Here is a 20,591-nt window from a genome sequence, read left to right as displayed (position 1 = left end):
ACAGCCCTAGAATCACCACATTACGAGGATCTTTCTCTATTTTTAAAATCACACCCTTATTCACAGTGTCACTTTATATTCCCGTTAATGTCCTAATAAGAAATGTATTGTTCTTCAATGATTTTTTTCTAAATGTACTGTAGACTATTATATCGTGTTATTAATCTTTGAATTTTGAGAGTTATTTATGAGATGACGTTAATGACGATTTTTTTTTTATGTAGTTAAACTTTGTACTTGTGGCAATCCATAATGTCTGGAAAGTCATTGAGTTTCTCAATAAATATATATAATCTAAAAAATTACAATGTGTAGTATTGAATAGGTGGAAATCTTATACTTTAATTCAGATAGATTACAGTCAATACAAAACTCGAAATATGAATTTCATTCAGGCAAATGATTCTGGGTTGCTCGAACTTCACATAGGTTAAAAAAAAAAAGAAGGCATAATCACAGAACATGAGAAAGAAAGACAGTCTGAATCAATCCAAGCAGCAAATGTCACTGCACAAATATCAATCAATCAACCCTCCAAGGAAAAATGAATTCTTTACAGGATGGAACTTTTCTCGTTATCAAATACACATTCTTAATTGTAATAATCCACATTATTTTAAACACTTTCATAGGCAGCACAACAAATCAGAAAATTTGTCCAAATAACATTTTCTCCACATTTAAGTTGCTTCGTATATTAAAAATATAACAAACTACATTCGTTCCCACTTCCATACATATATAAACTAAGAGTTTTGTCTGTACACTGCTCAGAATTTAAAAAGAATGGTATTTCTGTATAACAGAGATATTCATGAATTTGTATTTCTGTTGCTAAGTCCATAACAATTCCAAGCCAAGAGAAAATGGGTAAACAGAATTTAATGGAAATCGGTATAAAGAGTTGGGGAATAAGAAACTACACGCTAAGCTATAAACAATTTTTTTTATTTTGCCCTGGATGAAATGGTTATTTTGGGGAAGGCGCCTAAAATTACTACATAACAAAAGTTATAGAGAATACGATTTCCAATCATTTCTGTTTTTCACTGTACAGACTACGATAAGAGTGGCATTTCAGAGTCGGAAGAAAACTAAATGTGAAGGCCTACAATATCAAAAGCTCATAAAATTGATCAACAATAACATTACATTGACCATTGTTTGTTGCGACATTTTTTGTCTCCTATGCTGACACACATCTCCGATAGATGGGATTACTTCTGTGTACTGAGAATAACAGCCTGCCTGAATACTGACGGGAGATAGCTAGGGAATTAGATAACTCTTCTTTAGCATGCCATTACTCTGGTTCATACATTTTCTGATACTGCTGGTAAGTAACACACCGGGACTGGTTCATCATAGTATTCCAACTATTTGATCCCTACGCTGAGGTGTTGATTGGCATGATCAGTGTGCACACTGTAACGGAATAATGGCAGGGGCTCAGTTATGACCTGGTCTAGAATTATGATTTTGGCCTACTCCAAATTATTCCACCACAATTCACTAAATAACTCAAATTCAACTGTAAAAATAGCCGTTTCTTAAGCTCCCTTCTCTTCACTTGTATTAAATTCCACATTCATTTTATTCCAAATTAGCAGCGAAGAAGGGATTTCTCCTCTGGCTTGGAGGAAAAATTTGCCTCCAAGTCAGATAGTGAGAAAATGTGTGGTTTTTTATTTGATGGAGTATTTCATATGATAGCATTGCTTTTAATCGCAACATTCCTACTGGCATCTTTGTTTGATCTATGTTGAATTCTGATTTCAGTTGGGAAAACCACAAAGACAACTTTTCTGAGGATGTAAAAAGGCAGGTGGAGAATGAGTGTCTGCCATTATAATGAAAACTCCCCAACTTGATTGTGACTGATGGTAGGCAAGAGGGCCTAGTATTACAATGAAAATTCCCTAACCCAGTCTTCACATAAGAAAAGCCGTTAGGTGACTTCCCCGTCACGTTTTTAGGGTAACGTTAAGAGCTATGCAATTTAATACAAACTTACTCACAACGTGTACACTACCTAACCTAGAATTCTGTATACAATGTAGAATTCCGTAGCGAAGCACGTGTACATCAGCTAGTCAAAAATATAAAATATGAATGGAATGAAAAGTGACTAATTTTTAAAATTGTTTATTATCGTAATAAGATACCTTTTGACAAGGTCATCAGATAGAAAACAAAACACAAAGGTCAGTATTTATATTGGAAACAAAATAAAATATAAAAATAAACAGACACCAATCTGAGGTCCTCAGGTTACCAACCCTGACAGGAACGACCATCCATACTAATTATTGAAGATCTTCAGTCCCGAAGTTTGGAATAATGAACAGCCCTGCTCCACACAAAAATTATCTCCTCAAACTGCGTGATCAACATTTGTTAATGAAATTACAGTCCTTGAGTATCTAGAGTAGGTACTTACGATGTTGGTAAATTACTGACGATTACTTTGTATATCTTCTTCCCATCTGATCCTGTTTCCTCTTCTGGCTTCATAGCTCTGTGTGGAACCACATACAACGGACGACCACCCATAAGGGAGCCAATAAGTTTCTGTGCTTCCTGTAACAAATGTATGAAGAACATCATCAGGATCACAAACCACTGAACATCTAACCAAATTTGATAAGGGTAATTTGTTGTCACTCCAATGTAATAAGACAGCATAGGATAAAAGTGAATATATTATTGAATTCCCGAATTAAATATACACAATAATATTATTTGCTTTACATTCCAGAACTACTTTTACAGTTTTCAGAGACAGAGGTGCCAGAATTTAGTGCCGCAGGAGTTCCTTTATTACACAAAATAAATTTCATTGTAAAGCCCGTATTGTTGTACGTATACTTTTGAGGTTACATTAATATTCCACCTTTACAATACCAAATTTTTTTTTGTCTAATTATTTAAACAACATTTTTTTTAAAATATGACGGAACATGTTTCGTCTAACTTACAGACATCCTCAGCCGTACAATATTCAAGAAAAAGCACAAAGTGACAAGGACAAAATAACACATTAAAATAATTCGGACTGCCGAATGTGTCAATTAAAATAGTGAGAATGTTCTAGATTGTTCAGAGCATAACATTCAAACTGTTGATGACAAACTTAAAATTATACACATGAGTTGATACATTAAAACTTGATGTTAAAATTTTTTCTTTGTTGGTGCTTGTTGACATGCGGTATTCCGGTGTGTCGGTGAAAGCTGATGTAGAGGTGCACAATCTTAATTTCCAGTAGAATAAAGACGATCAATGAGTAAGTATATGGATTCCAGTAAAAGTATGTTAAGATCGTCTTATCGGTGCAAAGTTGTCATTTCTTGTTAAAAATTAGGTGGAATATCTGATTGTAAGACTTATATGAATGTACAGTGGAGGGCCGTTCTCGCCTCTCCAAGAGTGATTAGCTTAGCATGGATGATTGTGGCTGACTGAGGACAAACTATCGAGGTCCCATCACACACGCCAGTAAATCCACCGACAAGAGGCCGACGTATTTGAGCACCTTCAAATACCACCAGACTGAGCCAGGATCAAACCTGCCAAGTTGGGGTCAGAAGGCCAGCGCCTCAACTGTCTGAGCCACTCAGTCCGACATCTAAATATACAAAAACCCTTGTCTATAGTCCTAATGGGCCTTGGCCTATAAAACGACCGCTGCTCATCCCGAAGACCTGTAGATTTTGAGGAGAAGCATGGTCAGCATAACAAATCCTCTCTGCCATTTAAACCTAGCTTTCTAAATAGGGGCCGCTATATCACCCTTGGATAGCTCCTCAATTATTCTTACGTGGGCGGAGTGGACCTCGAAGCAGCCCTCAGAACTAGACTTGGGGCCTCAGCTTAAAAGGCTAGCACGCTGCCCCCAAATAGCCAAGAAAGCCCCTGAACAATATAGCGAAAGAGAAGCTGGCTGGTGATTGCCTCCCTTGTTCTTCAACGCTATCTCTATTTCATAGCATAGGCATTTTACTAAAAATCCAATTAATGGTGATCAGCTTCACTACATTTTTTAACACAAATATACATTTTTCACAAAGCGTGAATCACGAGGATCCTAAATTTTTAGAATTTAGGCGATGTTAACCAAAAATATTAAAATTATTGTACAGAAAGGAAAAACTAGACAATTTATCATTTAGGAGTAGTATAAGTGATAATTGAAGATTGCAACCGAATCTTTCAAAATGTTCCACTATAATTTTTCTTAAAGTCATGTGCTGGATTTCAAGTTTGTTTCAATTGGGGGAAAAAATGACATGGTGTACGGCTTTTAGTGCCGGAAGTGTTCGTGGACTAGTTCGGCTCGCCAGATGCAGGTCTTTTGATTTGACACCCGTAGGCGACCTGCGCATAGTGATGAGGATGAAATAATGGTGAAGACGACATATACACCCAGCCCCCGTGCCAACGAAATTAACAAATTATGGTTAAAATTACCGATCATGCCAGGAATTGAACCCAGGACCCCTGTCACCAAAGGCCAGCAAGCTAACCATTTAGCCATGCAGCCAGGCAGCTTTTTCGATATTTCCCACGTATGCTTAGGTACACTGGCTCTGCTTCCAAATAGCAGACCCACCACGGACCAGTTTTCTGGGCAAATGTTATGTCTCTCACTCAGATATGTGATACATTGCTCATAAATGCTCTTCTTTTCCTGGTCAACTTCCTTGGCCTGGGATAAGTCACTGTCGAACGGGATGGTTGGATCAAGATTAACAGCTATTCGAGTCTGCTGGTGGATGGCAACAATAGCTGCTCTTCTATTGGACCCCGTGGAAGAGATATACTATACTTCTTCATAACTCTCCACTTCAAATCTCTCAGTGAAGAGGCTAAGGTTGCTCTCACACGGTGATGATGGTATTCCTAAGCAATTCTCCTTTGCGGCAGTATCCATCACTGGATTACTGTCAACAACTTCTGAATGGCCTTTCTCAGCAAATGACTTAAACAGCAATCAATGTCATCCTAGCTCCATAACAGGAAGAATTCGATCTATGTATGATGTACAGTAGCTGAGCAATATCTATATATATAAAACTAGCTGATGTACCCGTGCTTCGCTGCAGAGTTCTACATTGTACACAGAATTCTAGATTAGGTAGTGTACACATTGTAAGCAAGACTGTATTAAATTGCACAGCTCTTAACGTTACTCTAGAAACGCGACGGGGAAATCACCAAACGTCTTTTCTCACATGAAGACTTGGTTAGGGAATTTTCATTGTAATGGTTAGGCCCACTTGCCTACCATCAGTCACAATCAGCTTCGGGAACTTCATTATAATGGCAGACACTCACTCTCAACCTGCCTGTTTCCATCCTCAGAAAGACTGTCTTAGTGGATTTCCTGACTGAAAGGAACATAGGTCATTATATCAGTAAGAATGGCGCGAGTAAAACCAATGCTTTGATATGAAATACTCGATCAAATTAGAAACCACACTTTTTCTTTTAACGAACAGTACTACGCTGCCACTCTAACAGGCCAAAGTTCCAGAGCTGGAATGACCAGACCGCAGACAGCCGTGATCTGTGAACAATCTTTGTCTTTTCTCGGGGGGGGGGGGGAGTCGAATAGTGGAAAGACCCAGGGCAAAAACTATGCCCTTTTACTAATTTGTTTCCTAAGAGTACCCAATGAGTCTGAAGATCTCAATTCACTACACTGGCGGCAGAAAAATCTGACTTGGAGGCAAATTTTTCCTCCAAGCCACAGGAGAAACCCCCTCTTCACTGCTAATTTGGAATAAAATGAATGTAAAATTTATTAAAAGTGAAGAGGAAGAAGCTCTTCTTAAAAAACGGCCTTTTTCAGGGTTGAGTTTTGAGTTATTCAGTGAATTGTGGTTATATAATTTGGAATAGGCTTAAATTGTAATTCTAGACCAGGTCATACTACTACTATTGAGCCTCTGCCTTAAGTGTGTAAAAACAGCGCGTCAGAGTAGGGATCGAATAGCTGGAATACTATGATGAACCAGTGTGTTACGTACCAGCAGTATACGAAAATGTATGAACCAGAGGAATCGAATGCTAAAGAAAAAAGTTTTCTAACTCCCCAGCTATTTACCACCAATATTCAGTCAGGCTATTATAATCAGTACGCAGCAGTAATCCCATCTATCGGAGTTGAACGGTAGCATAAGAGACAAAGAACATCACAACAAACAATGGTCAATGCAATATTATTGATCAATGTTACGTGCTTTCCATATTGTAGGCCTTCACATTTAATTTTCTTCCGACTCTGAAATACCACTTTTACCATAGTCGGTACGGTAAAAGGATAGGACCAATACAAAGGTATTTAAAAATTAAATTTAGGTGACTTCCCTTAAACTACAATTTCATCCAGGGTGAATAAAATTGTTTATAATTTAGACTGTAGTTTCGTATTCCCGACTCCATATACAGATTTTCATTAAATTCTGTTAACCTGTTTTCTCGTGGCTCGGCACTGACATGGACTTACAACAAAAATACAAATTCATGAATATCTGTGTTATCATAGCCTGTACAGTAACAATGTATGATATAATTGATCAGAAATTTAATTCTACATGACTTTAAGTATTTATCGATAAGACCACTAATATTATCAATATTTGAGAATTAAATTTTAGGCCTTCCCCTAAACTAGCATTTCACTCAGCGTGAATATTATTATTTATAGCGTAGATTGTAGTAGCTCATCCTCCAACTTCACATACAGATTTTCATTAAATTCCCTTCAGCCGTTTTCTAGTGGTGCGTGTACATAAGGAAGACAGACAGTGCATTCCTTGTTATTGTGGACACGATCGATACAGAAATACCATAAGAGTTTTGTCTGTACATTGCTCAGAATTTAAAAAGAATGGTAACAAGGAAATGCACTTCTTAATTTTCTGTCATCACTTTCTGTCTGTCCATCTCTATGTACTATGTGTATGCGCATCATGAGAGAATGGCAGAGGAGAATTTAATGAAAATCAGTATCTAAAGTCAGAGAAATTTGGTCTACAATCTGTTCCGTTAGGTAACAATTGACATCTGTAATTTTGTCATTTACTTTTGTTAAGGTGAAATTAACTCGTGAATTAACGTCGGAGATTTTGTCATTGAGCGCCTGCATCATGGTCATTAAGTTTGAACACATTTTGGTAATATTTCCCCTGTGGCAGAGTCCGATGTTTTGACCGCCTTGATAAAGGACTTTTCGGGATCATCTCCTTTTTCGATGAGATCTTCTCGTAACCGTGTCTTCAGTGACTGGTTCTTGCCGTTCGTTATCTATAGTCTCTTACACGAAATTTCCAAGTACTGTTTCCTCCTCATCGTCACTCTCATCATTTACCACTCCTACATCATCTATTTCATTATCACTGCTGCTTATACTGTCACTACTACTTCCGACTAAACTTTCATCTGAACTATACAATATTTCAAGCACGTTACTGTCAGTCATACCACGGCTGAGCGCGGCGCGTCATACGGACTGGTGAAGCTGCAGCGAGACCGAAAGCAGCAGGACAAAACTGAATGACGGGAATAACATTTATGACGAAACAAACCAACTCGATACATATTTCAGATAAAAGGTCGAGACAATGTCTTTCAAATGAGATATATACCATGAACAACTGGTTCTCGTATCGTAAGACAGAAAGCAGGACTAACTCATGCCTACACAGAGCGCTCGTGGAGAGTTACGAAAATATTACAAGCTAAGAAATAAAGACAAATATAATAAATAAACCGCATTCCCAATGTACACATACAGCAAAGAACATCACACGAAAAGACAAACTTCCCAGATCATCATTTCTTTATTTTATTCTGTGGGAAAGAATGAAGCAAACAGACTTTTAAAAAAGCAAGAGATTAGTGCTCAGACTTATATGACAAATAATTATCCTTGCAAAATCAACTACATTATAACGATTTTTCAATTCTTATTTACAACACTGATAAACCCGAAACTGTCTTCTTGTAAATAAAACAATTTGCATATCAGTAACTCCAAAACTCTTCGCGCTATAGCCGTAAATGTGAAACCATGTATGGGCCTATACCACGTATAGAGGTCGGCGGCTACGGAAGAAAAGAGGGTCTATACCACGTATAGAGGTTGGCGCTGAGGGGTTAATAGTTATGGGTGAATGAGTAGGTTTCCTAAAAATTTGAAATTCAAAAGTGTTATTCAAGCGTTTAATTGTTAAATCTAAAAAATTTCAAGAATTATTGACCTCAGCTTCTTTGGTGAATTTGACGTTAGGATCTATTTCGTTCAGTGAAATTAATATATCGTGACTGTCAGTAATGTTCTTATTGATGATCACGAAAGTATCGTCAACAAACCTTAGCCACAAACTAATGCCCTTTTGCTTCTAAAGGGAGGAGCAGAAAGAAGAGGGATGAGTGAAGTGCCGGAAAAATACGTGGCATCACTCGTGGTTTTAATTTCCATCTCACACGAGGAACTTCAACGTTTTCACCACTGACTACACCTTTATAATTAAATATGCCGAAAAATGCAGGTAAAATAGTCTGCTTTGGCTGAAAATTGCTTATCTTTCCAGGAATACATCTCGTCCAATTCGCAATGAGATTATTTTCTTTTGGCGGTATAAAAAAAATCATCTACCATCAGGCTTCCTTCCGTAACCCCATTTACAACCAGGAACAAAACAGTACAACATTTTCTTGAAATAATAGAAAACTACTTGATTGCACACAAAAAGCATTGCACAGATATAATACAGATTTTCGGAAAATATCAAACAAACAAATTCCCTCAATAGGTGTTAAAATTGTTACCATGACTTCACGCATGCACGCTATTGCCTGCATTGACAATTTGGATCACGAGTTGTTATAGCCGGTTCATTGCGACTGCGGTCACCAACGACATTGTTGAGAGCGCAAGTAATCAGTTCACACTAGGTATTCTATTCGTCATGACAAAAGATTACACATGTAGAGTATAAAGATAATATTAAATAAGTAGCCTAATAATTTAGTATTTATATTCTACCTTCAATAAACATAGGCCAATAATATTATGAGCAGGCGGCCTTGACCTTGGGCCAACCAATCACAGAACAGCACTCAAGAAGCACATCGTCCCAAAATCACTTTTGATTCTAAAGGGAGGAGCAGAAAGGAGAAGGATGAGTGAAGTGCCGGCATGAACACCACTACTGAAATACATGGATATGTTTTTCATCTCTCAGCTTCCTGTGTGAAGAGAAAGGAGTGATGAACGCCTAGTGAGGAGTAATCCACCCACACGTTCATACCCTTACTGGTCAGCACATCAGCTGTACTTCGTGGACAGGAATAGTCGCTCTTTTGCTCCCCAGCAGTTTAACAGTGCACATTACATTCAAAATTCCTTTAAATTTAAATGAGAGTTCAGTGTCTGGATTAAAATTAAATTCCAAAGCAGCTGACGACATTCGATAAGCACGGCTCAATATGGGATAAAGCTCCAATGGCAAATAATCATTCATTAACGTGTGTGAATAGTCTTCTAAAATATATCATAGGTAATGACATTCCATTCCTTCTGGTGCGAAAATTATTATTCTTGGGGGAGATTTCATGAAGGTTTTGTCTATTTTGCCACATGATAATTTAGTTATAATTGTATTAAACAGTCTCATCTTTCGTCCTTCTTCAAAACACGCCACTTACATAAAAATATGCGCTCAAAACCACATAATAATGGAATTTGCTGATTTTTTGCAAGAAATCAGTAACATTCGAGTTTAAGCTTCATCGGCTAACAAATTTTTTAACACATCGGCTATCGCTGCGGCTCTTAGCTGCACTTGCATCTTTCTAACTATCTGTGCTATTGTTTAACTTAAATGCATAATAGATAGCAGGTCTCTTAAATCAGTATTACCGTATTTACGCGAATAATACCCGCCACTGAATAATCCCGCAGCCTAAATTTAGGAAGGCTGATTTTGAAAAAATAATGCCAACATTGATGCAAATAAAACCCGCACTCCAATTTTGTGCCCCAAACTTTTTTTTAAAATGTGGGGTTATTATTCGCGTAAATACGGTAATAAGTACTGTATTAAGTAATATACTTTATTATTTTTCAGAATGATTTCTCCATTACAACATATTTTAGAAACTTAAACATTATCACAATTCTTATTGTTCTAAGACATCAATTTTCAGTTGGTTTTAGTTCACGTCAATAAGCTGTCTTTTCTTTGTACGCACAATACGATATGTTGATCATATAAATATAATAAAGGCGAAAAGTAATCATGAACATTCAAAATATCTATTAGCCAAAATGTATATGTCCTAACAAAACAAATATACCTCACATATTACAAACAACCTAAACAAAACTTTTCTTTTCAGTCACACACTTGAGGGGGATAGCCACCTAACTTCACACAGAATCCCAAGGAATATAATACTATTCTTCAGAAGATGCTCAGCAAGCTGGTCAAGTTTTTAAAATTCTTCATCAGTCACAAAGTCGTACACATTTTCAGAACTTTCATAACAATTATGACAGAACAATTTAGCATGTGCTTCGAAAACATTCTTTTGGCATGTGTTGCAGGAGAGCCATGTTCGATGATTCTTATGTGCCCCACAAATATAGCAAATTCTAGGTCGTATCGGAGTTTCTCTTGTAGAGCAGCTTTCTTCTTTGTAATCCTTCAAAAATAGAGCTAACTCTTTAGGAAGCCTTCGTATTAATTTGGTCCGATCTTGAAGGAATTGTTGCATAACTTCAAGGGCCAACTGGTGGAGATACTTTCTTCTCAATGATTTGTCCATCTGTAAAATACGCATTGAGTTTATTCAAGCTAGATCTAGAATGTGGAAGAAGTAATTCATTGCCCATCGGCGAGTTTTCCTTGACATAGTAATTCGTGAACACATCAAGTCAACTGTATCGACGCCACCTTTTGTGGCATTGTAATCTATTTTGTGCACAAGTTTACCGGTTTCTTCGTCTATATAATTGCGGTCGTGCATGGTAGAGTGTAAAATTACAACTTTCTTCTTTCGGGTGGCAAAGGAAATCAAAGATTTATCCTCCTGACACCCAAAACAAGTGACTCGCTGGTAGAAGATTCTTGTTTTCAGTCACAAACTCGGGGGGATAACTGCCTTATCCTTACGCAGAGTCCCAAGGAATGTAATACCACTCTTCAGAAGATATTCAGCAAGTGGATAGGTACTGAAATAGTTGTCAGTAATTAGGTTTCTATTACTGCGTTCAATTGGAGCATATAATCTTCTGATGATATCAAAATGTTTGTTGGATTCTTCGAAGGGACCAGGTTTTTGTTTCCCACAGTACAGTTCGAGATTGTATGTATAAAATATTTGGGAATCACAAAGGGCATAAATCTTTAGGCTGTATTTAGCTGGTTTCTTAGCCATATATTGAATAAACCCACAACGTCCTCAAAATGTGACTAACATCTTGTCAATGGTTACAAATTCCCCAATATTGTACGCTTCTTGGCTATTGGGTATGAATTTGGTTTGTAGATCTCTCACTGGAGCCAACTTGTCAATTTTATTCCTCTGTTCCCTAGTTGTTATGTCATCAAAGCTAATCCACCACAGGAGACATTTGAACTGCTCTTTGCTAAAATTTGCATGCAAAAGTGTCAATCCAGTACTGTTTGTTGCAAAATATTCTGAAAAATCAGTACAATTTCCCCTTTTCATACCGATTAGAAACAGAGCACCGATGACAGTCATAATTTTGGCATTCATTGTTGACTTGAATTTGCTCTCTCAAACTTTATTGTCTGCTTCATTTCTTTCGTTCTGATGTTTCTTGGTTTCAATATAAATGTTGGTGAATCTAACTATATCAGAAATTATGTCGGGACTTATAATTTTCAGGAAACACTCAAGTGGTTATTGGCATTGTCTAGCTCGTGCCCTAGGCCCAGGAATAACCTTCACAATGTTCTTTGACTTCACCTTTATCTGAGACCACAAAATTTTACTTGACCAAAGAGTCTCCCCATCTTTTACAAAGTAGAACCGCATTTCCTCTTCATCATCCACTTCCATTCTGAATCAGAATTATGATCATCGGCGAGAATTCGTTCAGATTCGAAGTCAGGATCTTCGTCATCATCTAAATCGCACTCTTGTTCTTCTCCGGCAGCCTCGTCAGCTTCTAGTTCCCTTAGAATTATTTGGATGTCCTCGGGCGTGCTATATCTGGCCCTAGAAACAAGAAACTAAAATTATGCTCTGCAGAAGCATTGGTTCTATTATTCGGTAAAGATATATGTTATTTCAGAGCGATATAGTAATATACTACTATTAGATAGAGTATTAGGCCAAAATGGTGCAAAGGTCACCGTCAGAAAGTTCAGACTTCCAACGAAAATTTATAATCCACCTAAGTAAGGAAGCGTATATTTTATGTTATGACAAAAGTTTTATAATATGTACTTATTTGTATTAGACATCAATAATTTTATAGTTAATGTCGTTGAAAACACCTATTCACAAAACAATCCACAAAACAAAATAATAATAACATACACTTACATTGTGACCAAAAGCTGAGACACACTGGCTAACGTGTGGCAGACAGCCGCCGATCTGACACCTATGAACTAAGAAGTCACACTGGGCGCCTCCTGTCGTGGAGACTTCTGGAAACCGTGGCACCTAATGGGGAAGGGTGTAACTTAGGAATACTGGCTCCTTCCATTACACAGTGAAGCCCCGAGACGGAACGGCGAGTTGGTTTCAAATTTTGCGGCCAAGAGGCGCATATGTTAGCCGATGAAGGTTAATAAGTTCATACTAAATCTGTATTGAACCGAGAATAATGTGAACAACTGCAACTACCCCTCTCTAGATGGTGACAGATCAAATGTTATTAAACTAGAAGCCAGAACTTTATCACATGATGATATCGTGATTGAAATTAATAGCAAAACGTTCACTTCTGCGAGAGAAGACATATTTTGCTCAAAAAATTGCCATTCTTAAAGTCACTGCGCTTAAACCTGGTGGTTCCAAACCATACTCTACCGCCAACAGATTAATACTGAAGATGAAAGCTAGCTACTTCATTTTCCTGCATAATTCTTCAATTCCTTCAAATTAATGGTTTGCCTCCACATATTCTTATTCTAAAAATTGGAGCCATAGTATGTTCCTAAGAAATCTGAGCATTTCCCAACGGCTCTTAAAAAGAACCAGATCGGGGCCTAATTCTAAGAAGTGTGTACGAAAATTGTTTATATTTGGAAATAATAAGTGGAGAATAAGTGGAGAAGTGGACACAGAGCTCTAATCCCTCAAAATGACTTAACAACATCTGACAAAACACTTCCATTTTCTTTCAAGGGGTATGCATCAATTTCCAATTCGCTTGGCATTTCGTATTACGATTAACAAACTTCAAGGGATGTGTAGGTCTCTATTTACCTCAGCTAGTTTTCAGCCATGGCCAGTTAAATGTTGCAATGTCAAGAGAGCGATATTTTAAAGTTGCAATAGTGCCAAAAGGTAACTGTACCAGAAATGCACAAAGAAAGTGGCTGCGTGGTTTGGGTCACATACCTTTCAGCTTGCGTTCAGGAGTTAGTTGGCTTGAACCCCACTGTCAGCAGCTCTGAAGATGGTTTTCCGTGGTTTCTCATTTTCACATCAGGCAAATGCTGAAGCTGTACCTTAATTAAGGCCACGGTCACTTCCTTCCCACTTTCTATCCCATAGTCGCCGCAAGACCTAACTGTGTTGGAGCGACGTAAAGAAAATTGTAAAAACAAAGTAGAAGGAATGTCGTATATATGGAAATCCTTCAATAAATATTTATCCCATTTACAGCCATGTGTTAATGGGTTTCAGCTAGTTAACATTTAAATCTGTATATGGCCTTTTTTAAAAAATCATGACTCTGATTTTGAAACAAGCGGTTCCATACTGCGAAGAGACAGTATTCACACTATGACTATTCAGTATTGAGAACTTTCTTGAATGCTGAAAGATTTCAGTCTGAAAATTCCTGATCATTCAAGAAGTAAGTTGACATTTACTACACAGATACTATTTAGTTAGATTTTAAAATTTAGAAAAGACCTACGTCTACAGTACACTTTTTGATACAATCACAAAAATTATTATTTCAACTATATAACACTTATTCGTGAAATATTAGAAAAGTAGAACAAATTCCACAACGTCAACACAGTGCAATTGATTCCAGGGTCCAGCCAATGGCATAGAACAAATCTGTAGTGTTTCTGAATTTGAAAGGTCAGATTTAATGAATAACATCTAGATCACAAAGCAAAAAAGTATTTTGATGAAAAAATGAAAGAACACTGGAGGTTAAGTTATTCTTGCAAATAAACAGTCTGCTACTTTCAGTGAAACTATTGACTCACCTCATAGGATTCCCTATCCACTAGTTCCACAGTAGCTCGTCCTCGAAACTTTCCATTATCCACCACGAATGAAACTTTTTTGACTTTACAAACTTTTTCAAAGTGCTCCTTTACATCATCTTCTGTTGCACTGAAAATAAAAAGTTATCTTTATTTAGCACAAGGCTGGCAACACATCATTAACAGACTTAAAATAAACGGACAGTGAGTATCCAGAACACTCACAGTGTAACTAAACTAATTATGTTTATGTCGGCTTAACCCTGCTATTTACCCTACTCAAAAAGATCACAAATCTAAACTGCAAATGCATTCCTACTGATCTGTCACCAACATAAACTCCTCTGGGTCACCAAGAAATGCTTATAGTTGACACATCTTGAGAATATGGTGACCAGTCTATTAAGGTAGAAAGTGGTTACTTCCATCTTAGCAACTCTTCGCTGAAGCTTCCATTTATGGAAGTACAAATTGATGATAGATAAAACTCCGGTCAGGATAGATTTCATAATGTCTATATAAGGGGTCTTCAGTTATTTTTCCCTGGGGTCCAGATTGATGGTAATATTGCAATAAAGGAGCTCTGAGGTCTAAATATTTAGTGACGTAAGACAGGTGTTGGCCATGCTCACGGTACTTGGTTACTCCATATAATAGGTACGGAAAGTGTTGTGTACAAGGATTCGGTATACAGAAACAAGACAAATTTATTGCTTCAATAAGCTTTTTTTACACAATATGTACATAAATATAACTAAACTTCTCTTGAAGCTGGATGAACTTACGCGCAATTAATGATGATATTAACAGTAGACTGAGGGTCTGTTGAAATATACACTTATACACATGAGAGTTCTACATACACACGAATCTATCTTGAGGAGATAGTCTGTCAAATAAAGGAGAGTTCAAGATAGTCGAAAACTATCTGCCTTGTAGAATTATTAGTGTAACTTGCAATGAAAGTTCGCACTAACAGAATGCTAGTAATTGCCGTAGGCTTGTCAGGAACTGACATAAATATTCACAATTAGTAGAATACTAATGTTGATGTCGGAGCATCGGCCTCACACTGTCAGCAAATATTTCAAAAACATGCGTAAGTTAGTGTATGAATCTCGATCAAGCGAGAACCAAAACAACATGAACTTTTCCTGCTCTTTCTTCCGTCATCTGCAGCTGTAGCATTTCCATCTGTAATACAGCCTTGTAAAAGGTCCACAATTCAGTTGCTTTCAAGGACCGATGGAAAAGGGTTTCATCACAGCCTGAAAAATGTCTTCCAATTTATTGAACTGCATGAATCATTCGTCAAATTCTCTCCTTAGTCGGTACAAAAAGTATTACTATTTTTGCAACAAATTTTCATTGCAAGATACCAAACACTGTTTAGGAAAATTAATTCTTCGCCCCTTCAAGTCTTGAATAAAGAATCTAACTTAGCTCAAAAGAGTTTATGCACCAAATTTCCTAGTCCCTGTAAAATAATGATTAACAGGTCCGAGTGGCAAAAATTGTCACTCAAGAAAGCAGCCTGCTGGACTGTTTCTTTGTTGCCAAGGGAGATGATGGAATTGATGTTTCTGGTTAGTCATAAACGTCACACTCGTGTAGATAACTTCTGATTTTGTATTTCACTTCAAAGAATCTGGAAAGTGTGTTTCGTTTACTAACCTAATGAACACTGTTGTGAAACAAGAATTTTGTGTCCATGGCACCCAATTCCTCGAGGTAGGTTATGAAAAGTACTATGTAGAGATGAGAAGAATGCAAGAGTGAGGAATCTGGCTGCAAGCACGAACTTCCTTATCTGCTCGTATCTGCAACTCGAAAACATTGACTCACGCTTTGCAGTGTTCAGCATCTTGCCTAATCATGAATATGATGAATATGGAAGACTCTGTCTGATTCTTTCACTTAGTTGATCCATGTATTGCTTTGCCACATCTGGCATTGCTCGACATACCAAATCACAGCATTAATAAGAGCAAAAGTCTGCAATATATCTGCAATAAATCTTTTGCAAGCGTTATTTCAGCATGCTATGAAAACCTGCATCATTGCCTTGAAAACTTTCAGCAACAAAGTTGGAGAGAAATGTTCGAAGTTTAAAAACTTGATATATTATATTAAATCTCAAGTTGAGGAGGGCACCACTGCTTAGATATGCTTAGGTTTCTAGCGAAGAAATTACTCTTAGTAATGATAAAGCATACCAAAATTTGCTTTACGTCATTCCGACACAGATAGGTCTTATGGCAACGACGCGATAGGTAATATCTAGGAGTGGGAACGAAGCGGCTGTGGCCTTAATTAAGGTACAGGGGTGCTGTCAGGGGGGCGCAGCTGTGTCATTGCATCCGGGAGTTACTGGGTTCGAGCCCCACTTTCGGCAGGCCTGAATATGGTTTTCCGTGGTTTCCCCCTTTCACACCACGCAAATGCTGGAGCTGTACCTTAATTAAAGCCACAGACACTTCCTCCCCACTCCTACGCCATTCCTATCCCCCTAGTCGCCATAAGACCCATCTGTGTCGGTGCGACATAAAACCAATTCAAAAAAATTAAAGTACAGCACCAGTAACTGCCTGGTGTGAAAATGGGAAAACACGGAAAACCATCTTCAGGGCTGCTGACAGTGGGGTTCGAACCCACTTTTTCCCGGATGCAAGCTCACATTTCCGCGCCCCTAACCGCATGGCCAACTCACCCGGTTACCAAATGTATTGTGAAACATTATTTAGACAGACATTCGAGTTCAAGGATTTGGTATTACATTGTTTTTGAACTTCAATGATGTCTCATTATCCTCGGTGTAACTCTCATCCATTAAGTAATCAATTGTTTATAATTTCTTCAGCGTCATATATATCTACCATAATAATGAATCCATATTAATTTTAATAAAAAATCACTATCGTATATTAGATACGCCTACATGATATTCCCTCCTCTATGAACCATGTGACCTTGCCGTGGTGGGAAGGCTTGCGTGTCCCAATGCCGCAGATAGCTGAGCCGCAGGTGCAACCATATCGGATGGGTATCTGTTGAGAGACCCGACTAACGAATGGTTCATCGAAAGGAGGATAGCAACCTTTCGGAAGTTGCAAGGCCGGCAGTCTGGATGATTGACTGATATGGCCTTGTAATAATACTCAACATGGCTTAGCTGTGTTGATACTGCTACACGGCTGAAAGCAACAGGAAACTACAGCTGTAACTAACTCCCGAGGACATGCAGCTCTCTCTGTATGAATGATGTACTGATGATGGCTTCCTCCCGGGTAAAATATTCCGGAGGTAAACTAGTCCCCCATTCGGATCTCCGGACGGGGACTACGCGAGAGGGGGCGATCATCAGGAAGATGGATACTGACATTCTGCGAGTCGGAGCGTGGAATGTTAGAAGTTTGAATCGTTGTGGTAGGCTAGAGAATCTGAAAAGGGAGATGGATAGACTAAAGTTAGATGTAGTTGGTATAAGTGAAGTACGTTGGCAGGAAGAACAGGATTTTTGGTCAGGTGCAGGAGTTGGTTTAATAATGAATAAGAAAATAGGGCAGCGGGTAAGCTACTACGACCAGCATAGTGAAAGAATTGTCAAGATAGACACCAAACCAGTGCCCACCACAATAGTGCAGGTCTATATGCCTACTAGTTCAGCAGATGACGAGGAAATTGAAAGAATATATGAAGAGATAGATTTAATACAATATTTAAAAGGTGATGAGAATCTAATTGTGATGAGAGACTGGAATGCAGTGGTAGGCCAAGGAGGAGAAGGTAATACAGTAGGAGAATTTGGATTGGGACAGAGGAACGAAAGAGGAGCTCGGCTGGTTGAATTCTGCACTGATCATAATTTAGTCCTTGCCAATACTTGGTTCAAACACCACAAACGACGGCTGTATACGTGGACGAGACCTGGAGACACTGGAAGATATCAAATAGACTTCATTATGATTAGTAGAGCCCAGATTTCCATGCAAATGCATGTTCCTAAATAAGCTGGTTACACTTCTGAAACTTTGCAAATATTCGTTTTAAGACTAACCAATTCCAAACAACCGTACTTTTTCCGTGCATGTTTGCATGTTTTGGCCTTTTTGGGAGAAAATTCATGCATAATGCATATTTTGAAGAATTTAGATTTAGTAGCGAATAATTTGACATTTATATTGCATTACATGACCTTTCTTCTGACTTTGACGCATATATTATGCTAATTTGCATGATAGTGCCTTTTTCTGAACATGGATTCGCAGAATTTAGGACCATACATCCACGTTATTTGTTTATTACTGAGTGAGATAGAAAATGTATTCTTGGTATATTACTTCACAACCAAAGTTAGATGCATAGTGGTGCCATAATCCAGTTAGCTAAGCACGTTCTTTTCTGTTGCTTGAATAAACATTGAGATAAGCGGGAAGGCCCCACGTCGACCTCTCTAATCCTTAGAAATAAGGTGTTCCAGTAAAAACTATCCGTAAATTTGGGGTTAATAAATCTTATTCCTTTTTACGTCCATGTTAGACGAAGACATCAAAACTTCAATCATACTTCTGTAATGCCGCGTTTCTAATATAGCAGCTTACAAACCTTGGTTTTGCACTGCATCCTGTTTTCTTTTCCTGGAATTATCCACCCCGAACTCCGAACTTTCACTGTTCACATGTCTGAGGCCAAAATAATTGAGAAAAGAAGGGAGTTAAAAAACAGCACGCTTACATGCTTCAAATTGCAATTTAATGTTGGACTGTGCTGCGAAGTGTTGGTGTCATGCCACCTATTGAAATGAAATGGTGCCGGGAGTGTCCGAGGACAAGTTTGGCTCGCCAGATGCAGGTCTTTTGATTTGACCCCTGTAGGCGACCTGCGCGTCGTGATGAGGATGAAATGATGATGAAGACGACACATACACCCAGCCCCCATGCCAGCGAATTTAACCAATTATGGTTAAAATTCCCGACCCTGCCGGGAATCAAATCCGGGACCCCTGTGGCCAAAGGACAGCACGCTAACCACTTAGCCATGGAGCCGGACATGCCACCTATTAAAAGTATACGAAGGGACCTCGTGTCTAAATGGATTGAGGTAAGGAAATTTTTAGTTAATTTCCGAAAAGAGATAACTTCAGATACACATCGTCCTAAATGTCTTCAGTTAAGTATGAACCTGTCACTTCTTGTGACTAGAAAGATCATTTTCCCGTGTTCAGCAAAGTTCTGTCAGATAAACGAATGAGCTTAAATGAAGAAAATATGGAGAAATTAGTTGTTGTACAATGTTTCAAACGGAAGTGAAAATACAACAATGTGGAACTAAATTTTGATAGTGCATATTTTCCACTTGATTGTGCATGTTTCGTCATTTGATGTTGCATGAATGCATACATATTTAGAGACTTGATAGTGCATGGAAATCCGGGCTCTAATGATTAGGCAGAGATTCAGAAACCAGGTGTTGGATTGCAAAACTTTCCCAGGAGCAGACGTGGACTCTGACCACAACTTGTTGGTCATGAAATGCCATCGGAAGTTGAAGAAATTGAAGAAAGGAAGGAATGCAAAAAGATGGGATCTAGAGAAGTTGAAAGAAAAGAGTGTGAGGGATTGTTTCAAGGCACAAGGGCTAAATGAAAAGACTGAAGGAAACACTATAGAGGAAGAGTGGATGTCATGAAAAATGAAGTCGGTAGAGCTGCTGAAGAGATGTTAGGAAGGAAGAAAAGATCAACTAAGAACCAGTGGATAACTCAGGAGATACTAGACCTGATTGATGAACAACGAAAATACAAGAATGCTAGAAATGAAAAGGGCAGAAAAGAATACAGGCGATTAAAGAATCAAGTGGATAGAAAGTGCAAGGTAGGTAAGGAAGAATGGCTGAAGGAGAAGTGCAAGGATGTCGAAGGTTGTATGGTCCTCGGAAAGGTAGATGCTGCATACAGGAAAATCAAGGAAACCTTTGGAGAAAGGAAATCTAGGTGTATGAATATTAAGAGTTCAGATGGAAAGCCACTTCTAGGGAAAGAAGACAAAGCAGAAAGATGGCAAGAACATATCCAACAGTTGTATCAAGGTAAAGATGTATATAAATTGGTTCTGGAACAAAAAGAGGCTGTTGATGCTAATGAAATGGGAG

General features: G+C 38.1%; 1 protein-coding gene across 1 annotated transcript in view; it reads right to left on the bottom strand.

The window, feature by feature from the left end:
• The window catches only part of LOC136874792 (uncharacterized), a 262,590-nt gene that overhangs the window by 198,299 nt on the left and 43,700 nt on the right, over positions 1-20,591 (bottom strand). Inside the window, exons 3-4 of the mRNA XM_067148464.2 lie at positions 14,442-14,571; positions 2,441-2,580 (exon numbers count right to left, since the gene is read on the bottom strand). Of these exons, the coding sequence (XP_067004565.2) occupies positions 2,441-2,580; positions 14,442-14,571 (270 nt within the window). The remainder of the gene's footprint in view (positions 1-2,440; positions 2,581-14,441; positions 14,572-20,591) is intronic.

The sequence above is a fragment of the Anabrus simplex genome, chromosome 5 (assembly GCF_040414725.1).
Source record: "Anabrus simplex isolate iqAnaSimp1 chromosome 5, ASM4041472v1, whole genome shotgun sequence".
Taxonomy (NCBI): domain Eukaryota; kingdom Metazoa; phylum Arthropoda; class Insecta; order Orthoptera; family Tettigoniidae; genus Anabrus; species Anabrus simplex.
This window is presented reverse-complemented; position numbering and strand designations above follow the sequence as displayed.